This window comes from Heteronotia binoei, chromosome 7 (genome assembly GCF_032191835.1).
Source record: "Heteronotia binoei isolate CCM8104 ecotype False Entrance Well chromosome 7, APGP_CSIRO_Hbin_v1, whole genome shotgun sequence".
NCBI lineage: Eukaryota > Metazoa > Chordata > Lepidosauria > Squamata > Gekkonidae > Heteronotia > Heteronotia binoei.
The window spans coordinates 66,252,204-66,273,947 of record NC_083229.1 but is presented as its reverse complement, the minus strand read 5'-3'; the positions used below and the strand labels follow the sequence as shown (position 1 = coordinate 66,273,947).

General features: G+C 44.5%; 1 protein-coding gene across 1 annotated transcript in view; it reads left to right on the top strand.

The window, feature by feature from the left end:
* Positions 1–21,744, top strand: part of XKR4 (XK related 4) — a 264,972-nt gene that overhangs the window by 172,460 nt on the left and 70,768 nt on the right. The window contains exon 2 of the mRNA XM_060243789.1: positions 10,810–11,009. Coding sequence (XP_060099772.1) covers positions 10,810–11,009 — 200 coding nt within the window. The remainder of the gene's footprint in view (positions 1–10,809; positions 11,010–21,744) is intronic.

Here is a 21,744-nt window from a genome sequence, read left to right as displayed (position 1 = left end):
GGCTATAATAGAGAGACAAACAGCACAACTTTCCCATTGCAAGAAGAACTCAAATACTTAAGCAAAATGAAATATGGGGGTGGGGGAAGCTTTATGAGAATGAGGTTGTGCACAACACATTCAATCCTGTTTCTTGTTTTGAAATGCCAAAACTTTTTTTTTTTTTTTAGATTTAAGGTTTAGGCCTGTTTATAATTTGTAAATAAATTGTAAAGTAAACACAAAGATGATTGATCATCCTTCTATATCATCCTGTAATGCTAGTCAAAATTGATTATCATTGTATTCTGTTAGCGAATTGTGGTCCCATCTGTTGACACTTAAATCTGTGGAATGGAGCAACACTGAAAGAAACAGAGACTTCTGCAAAATTGAAGGACATGCCTTGTTTACAAAAAGTCTGAAAACTTTGAAAAAATACACTGGAGGGGTTAATTCCCCCAGCAAGATCGTTTCTGTGTTTGCACAGAACATCATATCATAGAATAATAAAGTTGGAAGGGACTTCCAGAGTCATCTAAGCCAACCCCCTGCCCAATGCAAGAAAATTACAAATACCTTCACCCACCCCCACACAAACACACACGCAGTGACCCCTATTCCATGCCCAGAAGTTGCCTGCCTCCTCAAAAAAAAACCTCCAGGACTCCTGGCCAAACTGGCCAGGGGGGAAATTGCTTCCTGACCCCAAAGTGACCATCAGCATTTCCCTGTGTGCGTAAGACTTGAAAAATGCCTCAGGTATGCAGAAAAATCTGTAATCTAAAAAACCCAACAACGTTGGGGGGTGTCAGAAGATCCTGAATATGATAAAAGAGTGCTGTAGCTTTATGAAGTTGAATGCCTTCAGTGGCTGTTGCTACTAGGTGACCACAACAGTTTGGCCAGCATTCCAGGCTTGGTTTCTGCATAGTTTCAGTAAAAGACAGGGGAAAGGGAAGGGCCATTTCAGGGGCTGTTTTGACCTTTGAGGCAGGGCTTGTTGGGGCCAGGCCTGGTGCCAATCACCAGGTGACCTAATGCCACCTGACTGGCATGACTCACTCGAGCTGCTTCTATTTTAAACAACAGCCACTCCATAAAAGCCAGTATGGTGTAGTACAGGGGTGTCAAATGTCCAGCCTGCAGGCCAGAACCGGCCTCCCCAGAGCTTTAATCAGGCCCACAGAGTTCTTTTCTCCCCCCCCCCCCCCAATCTCCCTTCTGTCCTCACCTTTGAAGCTCTGAGGCTGCCAACGTTCCCTGCTTTTTCTTTCTTTTCTTTGCCAGCTGCAACAGGAAGCAAAGCTGCAAGGAAAAAATGGAATGGATTTTCCAGTAAGGTCTCTGTGCCCAGATAGATAGGGCTCAGAGAACTTAATGGAAAATCCATTCCACATTTTTCTTGCAACTTTGTCTGTGTTGTAATGTGTTTCAATGGAGTGAATATCAGTTTCACTTTCAACGTTCCTATTGCAAGGTGAAGATCATGCTTCCTGGAGTTGTGTCCTTGCAAATAAAGGTTTGATTCTCTTAGCCAGCTTGTCTCTGCTGAATGGACCTGACCTAGTGAGTACTATAACCTGGAAACTCACATCCAAAGGTAGATATTACACCAGAGAGCCATTACTATTGCCCTGAGTAGACCCAGGTCCGGGGGGGGGGGGATAAGCTCGCAATGCCATTTCATTGTTTTTTCAAGGCTCAAAGCATTTTATATTTTCAGTTTCTATTGTGATCCTTGTGTTTTTTCTTGATGTTTTATTTTTAAAATTGCATTGCCACATGCCTCTGTTCCCCAACTTTCCATTTTAAACAAAATATTGCAAGAGTTTTAAGGATGTTTGTATTTTAAGTAAAAACATAATATCTTTAATTGTGTTTGTCTGTGTCCTTTATAAAGTTTATATCTCTACTACCTCACATTACATTTTATGACACACATGGCCTGACCCTACAAAGTCCCATACAAAGTGTTGGATCCGGCCCTCCTAACAAATGAGTTCAAATAGTTAGAACTTCAGACTGAGTAGTTAGAACTCAGAAGTAGTTAGATCTGGAGTATTTAGAACTTCAGATTGAGTCCTTGATTCCACATTCTGCTGTGTAGGCTCACTGGGTGACTTTGGGCCAGTAACAAATTCTCACACTGATTTATCTCACAAAGTTGTTTTGCTGATAAAATGGAGGAGAGGAGAATGATGCCAATTGTATTGGGTCCCCATTGTGGAGGAAGGCATTGTGAAGGAAGTGGAGTACCCCCATTGTGGAAGAAGTGAAGTACTTAAGGTGAGGGGCAGATAAAAGTAGATTGGTGGATGGGTATGAAGGAGAGAAGAAAGCAGGGAATGGTGAGGATATGGAATATAAGCTGAGGGAAAGTGGAAATAGTGTAGTGATGGGGATGCAGGAGAAAGTGAGGTGGCTCCTGTAAGTCCTTGCAGGTTACCTCCAGATCCAGTGGGCCCAATTCACCTGGAGCCATGCAACTGGGTCATTTTTTTTCCTATGGAGAGGCTGCCAGGGGAGGGAGGGAAAGCTGAAGGTGGTGTGTGTATGGATAGATAAAGCTAGCTTGTCTTCTGGGTGGGAAGGAGAAAGAGGCAGGAAAAGGAGAGAGGCCATGGGGGCTTTCATGGAAAGGAAAGGGGAAATAGTAGGAGAGGGGGAAATGAGATCCTCCCCTCTGCATTTGGCAGTGGCAGTGCAGCATCCCAGGAACTGTGCTAGTGCCAGTCCAATAGTCCAGGAACTGCAGTGGACCTAGCATCAGCAGCTGAACAACCTGAGAGCTGTACTGGGCTCAGCAGCAGCGCAACAAAACAGCCCAGGAGACGCAGCAGATGGAGGGATATGATTCCCCTTCCTGCAACTTCTGCTGACCCCCACCAAGCCAGCTGGTTACTGCTGGCCATCTGGAAGGTAGGTGAGGAGAGCCGACGGTGGGAGTGGTGGAGTGCCAAGGGGGGGGGGGGGAGTAGATGAGAAGACAGCAAGGGTGGAGGTGAGTGAATGCAAAGGGTGAGGGGTGAATAGGTGCTAAGGGTGGGAGGTAGTGTAGTGCCAAGAATGGGGGAGGGGGATAGGGAGAACTGCAAAAGGTTGGGGTCAGTGGATTGCAAAGTGTGGGGGATAGGTGGGGAGAACAGCAAGAGTGGCAGTGAATAGAGTGCCAAGGATGGGGGTGGTAGGTGGGGAGAGCAGCAAGGGTTGGGTAGACTTATAGAGGAAAGGGGGAGGAGACAAAAGAGATGGACATAGGTTGGCAGATAAGGGGAATAGGAGAAAGGGGTAAAACAGGTAGGTTCACAGAGATGGGAGGAAGATTGACAGAGAAGGGATGGGGCAAAAGAAATGGGGGTAGGTTGATAGAGAAGGGGAGTATGAGAGACAGGGAAGATTGTTAAGAGAATCAGGAAGAAGGAAGGGAGCAAAGAGAGGGAAGAAATGCACTCTTATGTTTTTTGTGGGTCCCCACTTGTATATTCCTAATATGGAAAGATAAAATGACTTCGCCCCCATTCCTATTTACAACTAAAAATACATCAGATATATCTAATTAAGAAGTACTTCAGAAACAGAGTAGTATATTGTTATTTAACAGCTACTCTTTATTGAGCTAAAAATGTAGCAAGTTTTCTTCGGTAGCTAGGTAACAGAAGAAAATACCATTTACCTGAATTGCTGTTTATTTTATTTTTTATTTTTAAATCCCAGCTGTAGAAATTTTTATTCTATGTACTTATGAGATGGTAAAAAACAGTGACTGTTTAAAGTGTAGCTGAATTGTTTAATGTACTGTTTGATACAGGAGGCAAATTAGACTACAGAATAAATGTCCTTTATATCTGTAACCAGCCATTAGTGATTTTTGATTTTTTATAAACTTTCAATATATTATGTAAATAATAGCAAATGCCCTCTTTTGATTTGTAATAAATAGTAAACTATATGAGGCATGAAATGATAACATTTCCAAAAATGAGAACATTGCTTCACTCATGTCATTCTTCATAAGGATATTTCAAATCAAGCACATTAGCATACTATGCCATTTCGTTGGTACACAGAATGGAAGACCTGTTCTTCATTTATACCTATATTATACACACACACACACACTTTATTATTACCCAGTTGTGTATATATCGAACAGCTGGAAGCCAGTATGGCATCGTGGCTACAGTGACAGACTAGGATTTAGGCAGCTCCTGTTTAATTCCCCTTTCTGCCATGGGTGCTTGCTGGGTGACCTTCAGTCAATCACATTTTCTCAGGTTAACCCACTTCACAAAGTTGTTGTGAGGGGGGAAATGGAGGAGAGGAGGATGGTGTAAGCCACTTTGGATCCACATTGGGGAGAAAAGCGGGATTATACATTAAGTTTAAAAAATGCTATCACAGAGTGAAGAGTTTAGTAGAGAATGTAAATATCAGTAAACATCTGGGTTGGATCCATGGAAAATCTTACAGCTTGCCATCTCCAAAAGGCTTCTGGAACAGAAAAGTGAATAAAGATTTGAAATACCTTTTTAAAGGGGTCCAACTCCTGGAAAATCAGGGTTAATTAGCTGATTCATCTCCTTAAATGCAAACCTTTACTGGTCACATATAAAGCAATGTAGAGATCTGATTGTTGTTTTAATAGTAGCATAATTTCAATTAACTAAATTATATGGATATTGTGTGACTTGTAACCTGCCCTGAGCCCGCTTGCAGGGAGAGGAGGATAAAAATAGAAGAAAATAAAAATAAATTATTACCAAAAGGGGCACATCACTCCTAGTGGTGAATATTCTTTCAACATTACTTCTCACAGAGATTGCAAAACCACAAATTAATTAAGTTGAGAGACAAGTACATGAGGAAGTTGGAATGCAAAGCAGAAACTGATGGGTGAGAGAGAATCATAGGAAAGATTGTGACAGGAAAGGTTGTGCTAAATTTACAGTGTCATGTTCCACTGATGGAAGAAGGTGATGAGGGATCTTAACAGATTCCGCTCTGCATTTCAGCCCCTGACTTTCTTATTCTTGAAAGTTCTGTGACCCCTTGCATGACAAGGGCTACAGCATGTTGCTAGGGAAGAAGGAAAGTGGGGAACAATCCTCTGGTGGAAAGCTGATGTAATACTCATCATTCATTATGTTTATACAGTTAAGAACAAATTCCAAGGTTATTTATTGTTTTAGATTGTAGCTATAGGGTGACTCAGCTTGTGGTCTGTAATGTTATTGAAATTTTGTCTTGCAATTCTCTGTATTGATATTAGAATTATTATAAAACAGTAAGTGGTGAGCAGATGGAAACATCTTGATTTTGGTTCTAAAACACTAACAATAAATCCTGTTAACGCTACTTTCTTCTTGTTTGATTCCCCACTCCTCCACTTGCAGCTGCTGGAATGGCCTTGGGTCAGCCCTAGCTCTCGTAGGAGTTGTCCTTGAAAGGGCAGTTGCTGTAAGAGCTCCCTCAGCCCCACCTACCTCACAGGGTGTCTGTTGTGTGTGTGTGTAGGGGAGATAAAGGAGATTGTGACCGCTCTGAGTTTCAGAGTATAGGGTGGGATATATATCCAACTTCTTCTTCTTCTTCTTCTTCTTCTTCTACTACTACTACTATTTGTTCAGCTTGTACTTTTTAAAATTAGTAAGGTTTGTGAAGTCCAGTTAGGACAGATTACATAAACCAGGGAAAGGGGGGACTTAACTGTTTATTATGCTTAATCTTGATCCACAGGTTTCTGACCAGCAGTCTAAAATCAGAATTGTTATACCCATTTTCCCCTAGTCTCCAAGGAGGTTGATGTAAGCTCCTCTGGGACTTAGAAAAATAGTCCCAGAAGACCCAGAGATCAATTGGGTTCCTTTGGGAGTGCCATGGAAGCACATTTGCTGCAGTCCTTTAATAACTTATATTGAAGTTCACAAATGGAGGATCTCCAGGATTGTACTGGGAGCTAAGCCCTAAATGATAGAGAGCTCTTTCTAACATTTTGTCTTGGATGCTCCTAATATAAGAGCAAAATATAAGTATAACATATAAGTTGCTCAAATCCAATACTAGATTTCCCCCCCCCAAAAAAAATACAGGTGTGCCATCAAAAAGAGTGCTTACAAATTTATACAAATTACAGTGATGTCTTATAATAAATATATTTATGTGTAACATTTCTAAGGTGGTTATTTTACATTTAGGGCATATTAAGAGAATTTCAACCTAGGTTTAGTAGTTTTGTATGTCAAATTCTTTGTCAGAATTAACATTTTCCATGATGCCTTTAGCATAATCCTTAATTATGGGTCTCAGGAGGAAGGGAGGGTGATGCAGTGGAAGAAAATCCTGATAAACCAATTTTGGATAAAATATGTGGCTAAAGCTTTATTGATTACAGTCAAAAGGAGCACTGTCACAGTATGGGGATGGATCCAAACACTGGGTAACCCACCTGCCACCCGATAACACACACCCCAATCCACCTGTTGGGAAATAAAATCATGAAGTGACAAGACCCATGATCCATGTGGGGGCTGGCCACTTCATGGTCCCCTTGTCACTTGGTGGTGGAAGCTAGCTGGCAGCCCCTGATCTGGGTATGTGGATTGAGTGGCTCCACCCCCAAGACCCTATAAGGGAGGCTCCAATACAAAGCAGGCGAGCATGTCAGTTCATCCCCCCCCCCTTACAAAGGATACAACCCCATGCCAAAAACCACCATAGGGTGCGGCAACCCCATACCTCACTCTTACCAATGCTTTTATCTCTGGAGCCAACTCAGCAGACCATCACAATATCATGCAACCAGATGTCTGTGCCTCATACTGAGAGGTGCACCCCATATGTCCTAAAAAGGACAAATTGTCTGAATGAGATGTCTGGGTGTGACATTCCTGCAGTCCAGACTAGAACACTGAAGTATGAGGAATCCTGGATTGAAGGGTTTGAAAGCCAGCAGCTATGACTCATCAAGCATGGACTGGGACAAACAGACAGACAACCTTCATTGGCATATCAAAATATATAAACTATGATAACAGTACAGAAAGGGACAAAATACATCAAATACATCAAATAATGGCTTCCCTGGTTAAAGTTGCAAACTGGAGAAAGTAGGTAACCTTAGCAGTTAGCGAAGAATTATGGCTGGAGAGTAACCACTGAACCTTGGCATGAACCAGGAGAATCCTGGAGGGTTACATGCTGGACTGAAAGGTATTCCGAGTCCAGAGATCCTCCAGGATGCGATCTGGGTGTTGGTTCACATTGAAGGCCAGGATCCAAAATATCATCCTGAAACTGAGACAGTGCCCCCGTGATGTCATTACTGGTGTCTACAATGTATCTATCTGAGAAAAGGATGTTAGACATCAAGCAGTTTAAGACAGATTTGCATCCTAAACACATAACCCACTCAGAGTTTGACAACTGGTGGTTAATGACTCTAATTACTGCTTAATTGTCACACCCACTTGTCACTGATCGTCTTCCCACATGCAGATGACTGCTAGTATGGGGAAAATTCCAAAAATCTGAGGTCTCTGAGGATACCTGAACCTGCTCAGTGCAGGGGCCATCATTTTGCACACCAGATGCCAAATCCCATGGTGCCTGAAGCATCAGTGCACACCAGCAAAGTGTCCGCTAGTGTTAAAGGTGATTACCAAATCAAGATTCCATTAAAAAGGAAGCTCAACATAGACCCTAAGATGTGGTTTATTCATACCATGTATGATTCTAATGTGGTGTTGGGAGGGGGAGGAAGCCTCAGCCATAGACCAAGCTGGATGTGTACAAAAAGCATGCTCTGGTGAAACCATTTTACATGATGAAAGGTTAAAACCCTTGAGGCTCCTTGACTTGGAGACACGTTGTGACATGATAGAGGTCTACAAGATTATGCATGGAGTAGAGAAGGTAGAGAAATAAGTACTTTTCTCCCTTTCACACAATACAATAACTTGACACTGAATAAAATTGCTGAGCAGATGGGTCAGAACAAATAAAAGGAAATACTTCTTCACCCAAAGGGTGATTAACACATGGAATTCACTGCCACAGGAGGTGGCGGCGGTGGCTACAAGCATAGACAACTTCAGCAGGGGACTGGATAAACATGGAGCAGAGATCCATCTGTAGCTATTAGCCACAGGGTATTGATGGAACTCTGTTTGAGGCAGTGATGCTCTGTATTCTTGATGCTTGGGTGGGGGGCAACAGTGGGAGGGCTTCTAGTACCCTGGCCCCATTGGTGGACCTCCTGATGGCACCTGGTTTTTTGGCCACTGTGTGACACAGGGTATTGGACTGGGTGGGCCATTGGCCTGATCCAACATGGCTTCTCTTATGTTCTTAAGTACAGTTCTATCACATAACCTCAAATATAGAATAAGGCTGCAATCATAGAGGACACTTTCCCCAGAATAAGCCCCATTGAATAACATCAGGCTTTGTTCTGAATAGAGGATTGCTCTCTCAATCACTCTTGGAGTTTGCACAAACCACATCTTCCATTATTACTTCTATACATCAAAGACACTTTTCATGCTGTTAAGTGGTATTGCATAGCCAGCTTAAAACAATTATTTACTGGTATACAAAGCCGCTGAAAATAAATATTTGGAGTACAACAATGAGAACATATTTAAAATACTTCTGTGTGAATATATTTGCCATATTTGATCATTTATTGTATATGTCAGACCAAATAAAATTCTAAAATAGTACAATAAATGTTAGGTGGCCTTTTCTCCTAAAATGCCATTTTTTTTTTCAAAATTTGTAAGCAAACTCATCTTAAGCAGACTTAAATCATTGCGTTCAGTGGATTTAGAAATGTGTAACACTGTATAGTGTGGCGATGTTAATAGATGGAAATTACATTTTTTAGGTGAAGTGAGGTGATGATAGTTGTACACCTACCTTATTCACCTTTTCATGCATAGTTTGTTGAAGAAAGAGATCAGTGGGCCTGAAATGTTTAATTATTACAGTTGTCCCAACATATGAACAAATAATTAGGGTTGCAGCCTCCAGGTGGGGCCTGGAGTTCTCTTGAAATTACAACTGATTTCCAAACTAAGAACATAAGAACATAAGAGAAGCCATGTTAGATCAGGCCAATGGCCCATCCAGTCCAACATTCTGTGTCACACAGCGGCCAAATATATATATATATATATATATATATATATATATATATATATATATATATATATATATATATATATATATATACACACACACACACACACACACACACACACACACTGGCTAATAGCCATTGATGGACCTCTGCTCCATATTTTTATCTAACCCCTTCTTGAAGGTGGCTATGCTTGTGGACGCCACCACCTCCTGTGGCAGTGAATTCCACATGTTAATCACCCTTTGGGTGAAAAAGTACTTCCTTTTATCCGTTTTAACCTGTCTGCTCAGCAATTTCATCGAATGCCCACGAGTTCTTGTATTGTGAGAAAGGGAGAAAAGTACTTCTTTCTCTACTTTCTCCATCCCATGCATTATCTTGTAAACTTCTATCATGTCACCCCTCAGTCGACGTTTCTCCAAGCTAAAGAGCCCTAAGCGTTTCAACCTTTCTTCATAGGGAAGGTGTTCCAGCCCTTTAATCATTTTAGTTGCCCTTTTCTGAACTTTCTCCAATGCTATAATATCCTTTTTGAGGTGCGGCGACCAGAACTGCACACAGTACTCCAAATGAGACCGCACCATCGATTTATACAGAGGCATTATGATACTGGCTGATTTGTTTTCAATTCCCTTCCTAATAATTCCCAGCATGGCGTTGGCCTTTTTTATTGCAAACGCACACTGTCTTGACATTTTCAGTGAATTATCTACCATGACCCCAAGATCTCTCTCTTGGTCTGTCTCTGCCAGTTCACACCCCATCAACTTGTATTTGTAGCTGGGATTCTTGGCCCCAATGTGCATTACTTTGCACTTGGCCACACTGAACCGCATCTGCCACGTTGACGCCCACTCACCCAGCCTCAACAGATCCCTTTGGAGTTCCTCACAATCCTCTCTGGTTCTCACCACCCTGAACAATTTAGTGTCATCCGCAAATTTGGCCACTTCACTGCTCACTCCCAACTCTAAATCATTTATGAACAAGTTAAAGAGGATGGGACCCAGTACCGAGCCCTGCGGCACCCCACTGCTTACCGTCCTCCACTACACATATCACTTCCACTGGAGAAAACAGGAACTTTGGAGAGTGAATTCTATGGCTTCACATTCCTGCTGAGCTCACTCTCTTCCTCAGAGTCCACCCTCCCCAGGCTCTCTCCCCAAATCTCCAGGAATTTCTCAATGGTTTTTATTTCAGTGGGTTTAGGAGTGTGTAACTCTGTTTAGGATTACACTATGATAACCCAGTTTGTTACATGTTCTGAATTAAAAGCAGAGGGTGTCCCCATTATGCTTCCTTCCTTATTATTGTTCCTTCATCTATCAATCTCACCATATGCTAAGGTGGAAAAATGGAGTTCTCTCTGTTTCTGCAGACTTGGGGGAAGGGTGAATGTGGGTGCCAACAGAAGAACAGAGTAGGAGTTGCAGTGGCTCCACCCATAATCTGTTTAAGCATTACAGCCCTTCTTATATTAATTTCAATGAAAGTCAAATGAAGCTAATTCTGTATGAAACGTACTTTGTGCCTTTGCATTATAATGATATGTAGTTATCCAAAATATTTAAATTCTCTTGTGCATTTTTTTTATTTTCCCCATAATTCTGCAATTAATATGGTGCACTTTAGAGAATACAGTTCTGGTAATTTTTAAATAGATATATATGGTTTTTTTTTAGATATTTCCACACCATATACTTGGGCATCCGTAGTCGACAGAGTGGAGAAAATGACAGATGGCGTTTTTATTGGAAAATGGTCTATGAATATGCAGATGTGAGTATGCTGCATTTGCTTGCCACATTCCTGGAAAGTGCTCCACAGTTAGTCCTGCAGCTCTGCATTGTTGTACAGACACATACTCTTCAGGCCCTCCAAGGTAAGTAAGGACTCTTTTATTGTCTTCTACCATTCTAAATATATTCAAAAATACTTTTGTCTGTATAAAACCTGATATCATTATGTTGACTTTAGCATATAGTTGCCAGCTCTGGCTTGGGGTGCCAGATCCCCTCTTTGGCACAGCAGGGGGATTTGGGGGGCATTCCACCATGATGACATCACCCAGAAGTGGCGTCATTGCAACGTTGGAGGCGGTGCTCTGTTTTGTTTGGTGGGGGGGGGGAGTTACTTCAGAGTTAGCCCCAAAACGAGAGTGTCACAGCACAATATCCCCATGCGATGATGTCACCCGGGAGTAACATCATCATGGCAGGGACATCACATGCAACATCACTGTTTGAGGATGGAGTTTTCCTCACAAGCCAGTTGGTGGTGGGCCAAAACTCCCCAAAACAGGGGAACCACACCTGGACTTGGGAGTTGGCAACCCTAACTCTGGCCTAAAAAATTCATTGAGATTTGGTGGGCAGAGCCTAGGGAGGGTAGAGCAGGGCTTCCTTGGTCATAAACATGCGCGTAGGGAAAAAGAAGGAGGCGTATAGAGTGTTTTTTGTCACCATGGATTTTATATGCTTTATGTTTAAGTTGTTTGGAATCCATATGCTCTGTTCATATACAACCAAGTTTAATCCCTAGTACAGAATCTACACCCTAGTTGTCTGTGAGTCCTAAGAACATGTGAAATATAAATCTAGCTACTGATTTATTTCTTGAGTGAACCGGGGGCCTAATCCAAATGGCAAGAGCCATGTCAGTTCAGTTAATCAACTTAAAATGATTTCAGAAATGTAGGTCTAGGCCCTAATAATGATAATATAAAAAGAAGCATTATAGTACAAAGATTTTTTATAAAAATGAAATGCAGTGTCATATATGTTGTCTTGGTTTTGAATCCAGAAAAAGAACAATGCATTCCTACTATACAGTGTATTGAATCTGTAGTTTGCATTTTGTACTTGAGATGAGGAAATCCTTTTGGTGAACCTGAATACTTGTAATTATTTAAGTTAAATTGCTCTTGCTGAGATTGTGGTTGAAATTGGAAACATTTTGATCTCAGCTCTGGTTATAACAACCTTCAAATAATCCTTGTTCAGGAAAATTGAGTAATTTTACCTCAGTATATGTTTTCTTCGTTTTTATTCCCCAAATCTCATCTTCAAGGATTTCATTTAATAACATTTCCTGACATTGCATGAGCATTAAAAAGCACAGATATAATGGGCTCTGTTAGAAGTAGTACTGTCTCTTAAATTGTGTATTCTACTGTTTGAAAGATTTACAAAGAATACCATAATTTCTTTCTCTTTGTAGCATACTTTGTTACCACAAAAAAGTGCCTTTGTAGTAGTGATGCCCCTAGCAATACTCTATCTATTCCTTTGCTTTTATACTGTACATCAGTTAATTTCTTTTTCTTAAATGCAATTGTAGACTTCTCATTACCCTTGGGCATTTTTAACCATTCACAATACCATTTTAAAGGAAATAATCATAGCCATCTTCACGTGGTTGAAAATAATGCAATGAAAAGCGTAATAGGACCGTGGCCCTCTGTATGCCTACATATGTACCATTTGTCCATGCTCCTAGGTGCTGGTGCATACAGAATTCATGACTGCATGGAATATGAGAGTGAAACAGCAGTGACAGTCTTCTTCCCTTAGTATACCTCCTTCATTGTTTATTGTTTCTGACCTACATTATGTTCTTTGAAAATGTGTTAATTTTAGAAGTTAATAACTCCTTTCTAAATTTTTTCTGATACAGTGGTTCCCAGTCTGTGAGTTGCAGAACCCTTCGGGGGCATGGCGTTATTACAAGGGGTCTGCAAGCTTGGACACGTTTCTTACAGCACAGTTATGCCTTCCAACTGGATCCACCTGCCCCTAGTTACCATCCAGCCAGGTGGCATCAGGCCAGCCTCATTTGTAAACCTTCAAACATTTACGGACGTAGTCAGGGCTGCTTGAGGAGAACTGCTCCTCATGAGCTGAATATGGAACCACATAAGGAACCAGATTAAAGAATAAAACTTCCATCACTTCAACCAATGTTACCTTTAAAAGCTGCAAAACAACATTTCATTAAATTACATGTGTAAACAAAAAGCAGACATACCTTCTATAGACTGAATAAGCAATATGCCACACGTAGATATATACTATCTGTATTTCTCGAGTGTAGCCTCATCTATGGATATCTAAAACCACGGATTGGAGCCCAAAAGAAAGAAACCAGATACTTCTGCCCCAAACATGTTGGCATAGATGAGTTGCCCCAGGCTGAGGAGCTCAGGGCAGGGCTCAGCAGTGTCAGTGGCAGAGACAGGATTGCAGCTCCATCACAGGCTGGAAAGCTGGAAGCCTGGCCAATGAAAGGAAGGGACAAGGTTGAGTTTAGGAAGGTTGGGAGGGATAAAAGGGAAGCTCCAATGGATTATCAGTGGCCACAGGAAGGATATCAACCCTGCAGGGCCTGCTATTCATCCCATGGGCTGTATGTTTGATACCCCTAACCCACAGAATCAGGGTGAATGCTTTCCATTTGAGAAATGAAGGCTTTTTTTCTTTAAAGAAAGAACTTTGTAGATAGTCTACTGCCATTACTAGAAAACCAACATGCAGGCAGGTATTGGCAGGGTTGGGTGAGATGATTGAGGCCTGGAAAGACACAGTGAAGTTTGGGCAGGACACCTTAAGACCACAGCCAGCAGCAGGGGAGACAGTCTTGCTGCAGCTACTAAAGCAACCAACCAGGCATCTGCCTCCACCTACAGGAACCCTACCTGTAAACCAATGGGTGAGCCAGTGTGGACAGAGACTTCTGCAAACTCCTCATTTCTTTCTTTCCTCTTCTTTCTATTTCTTCCCCCATTTCTTTGTTTCCCTTAATTCCCCCTTTCTTTATTCCCTTTCTTTCAATTTCTTCCCATTTCTTTCTTTTCCTTTCTATTTCTTCCCCCATTTCTTTGTTTCCCTTAATTCCCCCTTTTTTTATTCCCTTTCTTCCCATTTCTTTCTTTTCCTTTCTATTTCTTCCCCTCATTTCTTTATTTTCCTTTATTTCCATATTTTCTCTTCTTTATTTCCCTTTCTTTCTTTCCCTTTCTTCCCCCATTTATTTATTTCCCTTTATTCCCCTTTCTTCTCATTTATTTCCTTTTCTTCCCCCATTCTTTATTTTCCTTTATTACCCTTTCTTCCCTTCATTTCATTTCTCTTTCTTCCCCCATTTCCTTTCTCTCTGTCTCTCTCTCCCATTCTCTCTCTCTGTGGAGCCCTGAGTGGTGGGCATTGTGAAGGATTGCTGCTAGGTGGGTGGGTGCCTTTAAAGAATGCTAGGAGCAGCTGAGTTTCCACATGAATGGAGGGAGGGGTGGCAGGAATGGGATGTGGGAGCCAGCTACCACCAGTTCAGTTTGCACTTGATTATCCCAGATGGTGTGGCCTAATATGCTAATATTAGGGATGTGGCCTAATATGCTAATAAGTTCCTGCTGGGCTTTTTCTATAAAAAAGCCCTGGACCTAGGCATTTGCCTAGGGCAGCGAGCTGTGTATGTGTGTGTCAAATTAGGCTCTCCCCCCATGACTTCAAATAGAAAAACAATTATTTGCATTAATTTTGCTGGCCTGAATTGTTATCCCTCGCCGAAGCACTGTTTTTTAAATTGATAATTTTGTATGCCCCGTGAATGATGTTATAAATATCCAAATGGCCCTTGGCAGAAAAAAGGTTTCCCACCCCTGTGTTATAGGGATTATATATGTATTCATACTTATTAGTGTGTGGTATTTAGGCTGCAGTTCAGTGTACTGACTTGGGAATAGGTCCCTTTGAGTTCAGTAGAATTTACTTTGCAAGTAAGCTGTCATAAAATTGGCCTGTAAGGATTTCTTTTCCTAATGCATCAACTGTATTTGTAATTTATAAGGGATTACAGAGTGGCTACTCACTCGCTTTTCCCCTCTGCCTGTCCACAGTTTGTAAAGGGAATGGACTGGTTTCCAGTGCCTTGCAAGAGGGAAAGAAACATTCTAAATGCTTTCAGTCCACACCAGGAACTGCAACCAACAAACTTCTGAGCTTAAGGGAAACACAGAGGTACAAAACACAAAAAACCATGTCCTACTTTTATTAAGACCAACCAAAATTACAAAGCAATGTACAAGTTAAGATATCAAATTCTGTAACAGGCTGCATTTTAAGGGGGGAGGGGTGAAATGTTGTAGGTAAAGTCTTTTGAAAACATCCTCTGTAGAATACCAGGAATATTTGAATAGATAAACAGGATCAGCATGGGTTTTCATTACTTCTCACTTTATCAGATGTATAAAGTGAACAGTTATAGCAGATATATAAACTAATTAAAATTCTCTCCCCTCATAGTTTGGGGGGGGGGGATGGGCACACAGGAAGACATGTTTTGATGGGAGTGCCTCAGAAGTGACATCATAGTAGAAGGCATGAACTGGAATTGATGGCATGATGCACTGGAAATGGTTATAGAATATGACATCATAGGATGTAACAATGCATAAGAACATAAGAAAAGCCATGTTGGATCAGGCCAGTGGCCGATCCAGTCCAACACTGTATCACACAGTGGCCAAAAAACCAGGTGCCATCAGGAGGTCCATCAGTGGGACCAGGACATTAGAAGCCCTCCCACTTACGTACTTACTTACTTTATTTGATTTATATCCCACCCTCACCACTGAAGCAGGCTCAGGGTGGCTCACAGCATAAAACCACCGCAACAATTTTAAATCCATACAATATTATAAAATTTCATATTCAGCGATTAAAACAGTCAAAAATTATTTGGTGCTAGCTTCTTTGATGTTGTATAGTTTGAATGGCAACAGTATTTCTTCAATTTCCCTACAGTACAAGGCTCAGCGTCAGTTAAAAGCCAACCCGAAGAGAGTGGTCTTGCAGGCCTTGCGGAACTGGACAAGGTCCCACAAGGCCCTCACTTCCACTGGCAGTTAGTTCCACCAGTAAAAACGTAAAGATAGTCCCCTGTGCAAGCACCAGTCGTTTTCGACTCTGGGGTGACGTTGCTTTCACGTTTTTACGGCAGACTTTTTACGGAGTGGTTTGCTATTGCCTTCCCCAGTCGTCTACTTTCCCCCCAGCAAGCTGGGTACTCATTTTACCGACCTCAGAAGGATGGAAGGCTGAGTCAACCTGGAGCCGGCTACCTGAACCAGCTTCCGCTGGAATCAAACTCAGGTCATGAGCAGAGGGCTCCGACTGCAGTACTGCAGCTTTACCACTCTGCACCACAGGGCTCCACCAGTAGGGGGCTGCTGTTGAGAAGGCTCTCTCTCTAGTGGTCTTTAGTTTGGCCTCCTTCGGCCCAGGGATTGCTAATAGATTTTGAAATCCAGTTCTAAGTACCCTTTGGGGAATGCGTGGGGAGAGACGGTCCCTAAGGTAGGCAGGTTCTAGGCCATATAGGGCTTTAAAGGTGATAACCAGCACCTTGTAGCGAATCCAGTATACTATTGGCAGCCAGTGCAGTTCCCGCAGTCCTGGCTGTATGTGCTCCCACCTGGGAAGCCCCAATAGCAGCCTGGCCACCACGTTCTGCACTAGCTGCAGTTTCCAAATTCGAGATGGGGCAGCCCCAAGTAGAGGGCATTACAGTAGCCCAATCTCCAGGTGACCATTGCATGGATCACTGTTGCCAGGTCTCCGCACTCAAGGAAGCGGACCAGCTGCCTCACCCACCTAAGATGGAAAAATGCAGATTTAACAGTGGCTGCTATCTGGGCCTCCATTGTCAAGGCAGGTTCCAGCAGTACCCCCAAGCTTCTGACCTTGTGCACCATTGTCAGTGGTGCACTGTCAAACGCTGGTAAGGGGATTTCCCTGCCCAGACCGCCACGACTCAGGCAAAAGACCTCTGTCTTCGTTGGATTCAGCTTCAATTGACTCAGCCTAAGCCATCCTGCCATGGCTTGCAATGCCAGGTCCAGATTTTCTGGGACACAGCCAGGCCAGCTGTCCATCAGCAGATAGAGCTGGTTGTCATCAGCATACTGCTGGCAGCCCAACCTGTACCTCTGGGCAATCTGAGCAAGGGGGCACGTGTAGATGTTAAACAACATCAGGGAGAGCACCGTCCCCTGAGGCACCCCATAATTAAGCACGTACCTCTGGGACGACTCTCCCCCAATTGCCACCCTTTGTCCCCGACCATCTAGGAAAGAGGAAAGCCATTTCAAGGCCAACCCCTGAATTCCTGCATCGGTGAGGCAACAGGACAGCAACCAATGGTTGACCGTATCGAACGCAGCCGATAGGTCTAACAACATCAGTACCACCGAGCCACCTCGATCCAGATGCCGCTGGAAGTCATCCACCAGGGCGACCAGTACTGTCTCCATCCCATGGCCTGGGCGGAAGCCAAACTGGTGGGGGTCTAGGATGGAAGCGTCATCCAGAAAACTCTGTAGCTGTAGCACTACTGCCTTCTCAATAATTTTACCCCAAAAGCTAAAATTACCCACTGTTGTCCCCCCAAGCACCAAGAACACAGAGCATCACTGCCCCAAACAGAGAGTTCCATCAATACCCTGTGGCTAACAGCCACTGATGGACCTCTGCTGCATATGCTCATCTAATCCCCTCTTGAAGCTGTCCATGCTTGTAGCTGCCACCACCTCCTGTGGCAGTGCCTCTTTGCCCAACCTGAAAGAGTGACATTTATGGCAGATCTAGCCCTCGTAACAAATGAGTCCAACACTCCTGCATGCCCATAGCCATGGGGGGACTGTGGAGGCCACTTCTGGGTGGGGTGCTCCCCAAGTCAGGGTCCCCAACCCACAGTCTGCCCCCCTGTCATCACTGCGGCCTCCACTACAGCCTCCTCCCTCCCTGGCTATTCAAATCATGTAGGAGGGGTGTGCTGAAACAGCGTGGAGAGGCTGGCTGCTGTCCATCCAGTGTGATTTGAATTGCCAGAGAGGGAGGGGGCTGCCCACGAAAGGTAGCGAGGAGGGAAGGCTAGGAGTCGAGACTGTCTCCCTGCTTCTTACAGCTGGTCAGAGAGTTTTGTGGCTGGTTTGAAGAAGCAGGAAGACCTATCCTACTGTCCCATCTCTCTCCTCTTACTTCGCAGAGCAGGAGGGAAGAGTAAGAGGGAATGGGTCTCCTTGTTTCTTGCAGCTGGCTGGAGGTTTCTTCAGCTGGCTGCAAGAAACAGGAAGACTAGGCATACTGGCCCCACCTCTCTCCACGTGCTCACAAGGCAGGAGGGGAGAATGAGAGGGGAAGGATCTGGTTGCTTCTCACAGCCAGCTGGAGATGTTTTTGGTGGCTGCAAGAAACAAGAAGACCAGGCTTGCTGGCCCCACCTCTTTCTCTCGCAGAGCAGGAGGGGAAAGGTCTCCCTGTTGCTTGCAGCCAGCTGGAGATGTCTTCAGCCAGCCTGCGGAAACAGGAAGACCAGGCTTGCCAATCCCTCTTTCTTGCAAGGCAGGAGGGGAGAAAGAAAGGGGGAAGGGTTTCTGTGTTTCCAGCAGCCTGTTGGCTGCTGGAAGCAGTTAGACCAGCCTGCCAGCCCTGCCTTTTTAGGTCATGGAGCTGTTTAAAAATGCAGTTGCCCCCAAAATTTTTAAAAATCCCCCCAACCTAAAAAATCCTGGCTATGCCCCTGCACCCTGTATTAGGTGTTACTTATCAAGACTGGCTGAAAAGATGGCGGCGGCGGTAGAAGCCTTGTGCTAGGGCTCCCGCAGATTGATAACAACGCAACTATAACAGCTGCTACAATAGCTGTTATAACTATAGCAACTATCGACAACAACAATAACAACTGCGAGCGAACCAAAACAACAACAAAACATCACAGAACCGAGGTCTGGGCGGCAGCTGTAGGCTGTCGACGAAGTTGGAGGTGTGTGTGGCGAGTTGCAGGATTTATCGAGACAGGGCCGGGACGCAGCCACGGGCCGGCGTCCAGTGGAGGCCAGGAAAGACTGAGCCGGGGGAGGAGGACACGGAGGCGCGAGGAGAACGAAGTGCAAAGCCGACGGAGGTCGTGGCGGGGCTTTTGTTTACTTGGTTCTACTGAGCGCAGGAAAGGAGCGTGGCTGCTCCGAGCTGCTGTAACATCGTTACTGTCGGGCGACGCCGAGACTGAGAAGGAGTGGGTGCGGCCACAGGCGAGCAGCTGGAGCAGCCCTTTGCAAGAGGACTGGGGCACGGAACTGTTACAACGAGGAGGGAGAGGGGTGAGTCGAGCGAGTGGGGTAGCTGTGGAGGGCGACGGAGCTGAGAGGGTGTGAGCGAGCGGAGGAGTGGGTTGTCTCCGGGACGTAGGTCCCGACAGGCACCCCGGTCTCTGTTCCCGCCCCCTTTCCTCTTCTTGTTTTTCCTCCTTGCTCCCCTCTTGCCCCCCCCGCTCCCGTGTTCTTCCACCCCCTGCCCCTCACCCGAGGCACGGCCATCAGCCAAGAAGCTCTCCCACCCATGCCTCAAAACATTGCATTAAGAACAGCACCCAAAAACTGTCTCTCTATCAGGGAACAGCACCTGCACTTTAAAGCGGCCACGAAGCCCCGAAGACGCCTAAAACCTGGACATTCGTTTTTCAAAAAATCTTTTACACCAACTAACAGCACTTTAAGAACTATACCCTACCCCACCCCCTTAACTTCATTTATACTGCCTAATTAACTATTGATCACCTATTAGATTTTACCAACGATGAACTAATTTAATTTGATTAGAAATTGGATTAGGAATTTGAATTGATTTGAAATTGGATTATTATTTTGTACTTTTATGTATTTAAATGCATATAGGATTAATAATTTATTGATTATTCATGCATGTTAGCACTTTAAATTCAGGAATTAGGTTTTTAGTACTGTGCTAAGTAAGAATTATTGTGTATTTTAAATGCATATAGGATTAACTAATTTATTGATTACTTACGCATGTTAGCACTTTAAATTTAAGAATTAGGTTTTCAGTACTGTGCTAAGTAAGAATTATCTATCTACTGATCAATTAGGAAAGTTTTGGTGATCTGGACAGTTAGGAACTGAGGACGGGGGTGGGCTGGGGATCTGTGCTGGGGATCTGTGCTGTGCTTGTAAATTAGCCAGCTGAATCTAACATAACCATCAAAGAATAGGCTCGGGATGACTGGTCAGGGGATTCCAGTGCTCCTGGGGAGGGGAAGATACGACGGTGGGAATGGACGGATATATGAGAGAAGGAGACAGAGACAAAACAGTGCTCGGCCCCCTTCTAGTCTACTTCCCATCCCAACGGTGACAAGTAGGGGGACCAAGAGAAATTGCCCGCGTCCGACACTGGTGTTATGCAACGCCAGGTCTATAAATAATAAGATCGAGACCATTAAGGACTTCCTGCTTCGGCAGGATGCAGACCTGGCTTGCGTGACCGAGACCTGGGTTCAAGAGGGAGAGACAATGGCACTCTCCCAGATGACCCCCCCAGGTTACTCGGTCTTCCACCCGTCGCGGATTAGCGGGCGGGGGGGCGGGGTGGCGATATTCATACGGGAGGCTTACTCCTTCAGGGCCCTCCCGGCCCCAAAGATCGATGGTGTTGAATGTGTCGGCCTTGCGTTGGATGTCGGGGAGAGGTTGGCGATCTGGCTGGTGTACCGTCCGCCTAACGCACCGGCCAGCGCCTTACCATCCCTGATGGAGGCGGTGTCCGGCTGGGCGTTGGAGTGCCCGGGGCTTCTGGTCCTGGGCGACTTCAATGTCCACGCCGATGACGCGGCTTCCACTCAGGCGATGGACCTAGTGTCTTCCATGGCGACACTAGGACTCTCCCAATTTGTTACGACTCCCACGCATCAGGCGGGGCACACATTAGATCTGATCTTTGCGGCCGGGATTAAAGTGAACGAAATCGCAACGGAGGCGATACCATGGTCGGATCACTTAGCCCTCAAGGCTCGTATGGAGACGCTACCACAACCCTGTAAGGGCGGAGAGCCTATTTTGGCTCGCCCGCGGAGCCTGATGGACCCGGAACGGTTCCAAACGGCTCTTCGGGATCCTTGGCCCCCTTGTGATTCCCTTGACGCCCTGGTTGATGCCTGGCAAGACCGGCTATCTGGGGCAATCAACGAGATCGCACCCCGACGTCCTCTGCGCCCTCGTTCAAGGCTGGCTCCTTGGTATACCCTGGAGCTACGCCGGTTGAAACAAGGACTCCGACGACTAGAGAGGCAGTGGCGGCGCACTCGTGGCGAAGCGGCGAGAACATCCTACAGAACGCTTATGAGGTCGTATGAGATGGCAGTCAAGGCCGCAAAGAAGAAGTACTTTGCGGCCAAGATTGCGTCTGCAAATTCGCGCCCGGCACAATTATTCAAAATAATTGGACACTTAACTACTCTGCCCCAAGGCAGACCAAACGTAAGAGAATTAGAAATAGGCTGTGAGGCTTTTGCGAAATTTTTTGCAGACAAAATCACGTCGCTCCGCCAGGACCTGCCCATCACCTTAGATACAGTACATGAGCCCGAGGCCCCTTGCCTGTCTTCTGATTTAACTCTGGATCATTTCGACCCGCTCAGCCTGGAGGAAGTTGACGGAATCCTCTCCTCTGCGCGCCCTACAACTTGCGATCTGGACCCATGCCCCTCCTGGCTAATTAAATCTTGCCTGAGGGAGCTTGAATGTCCTTTACGGGACATCATAAATAGAT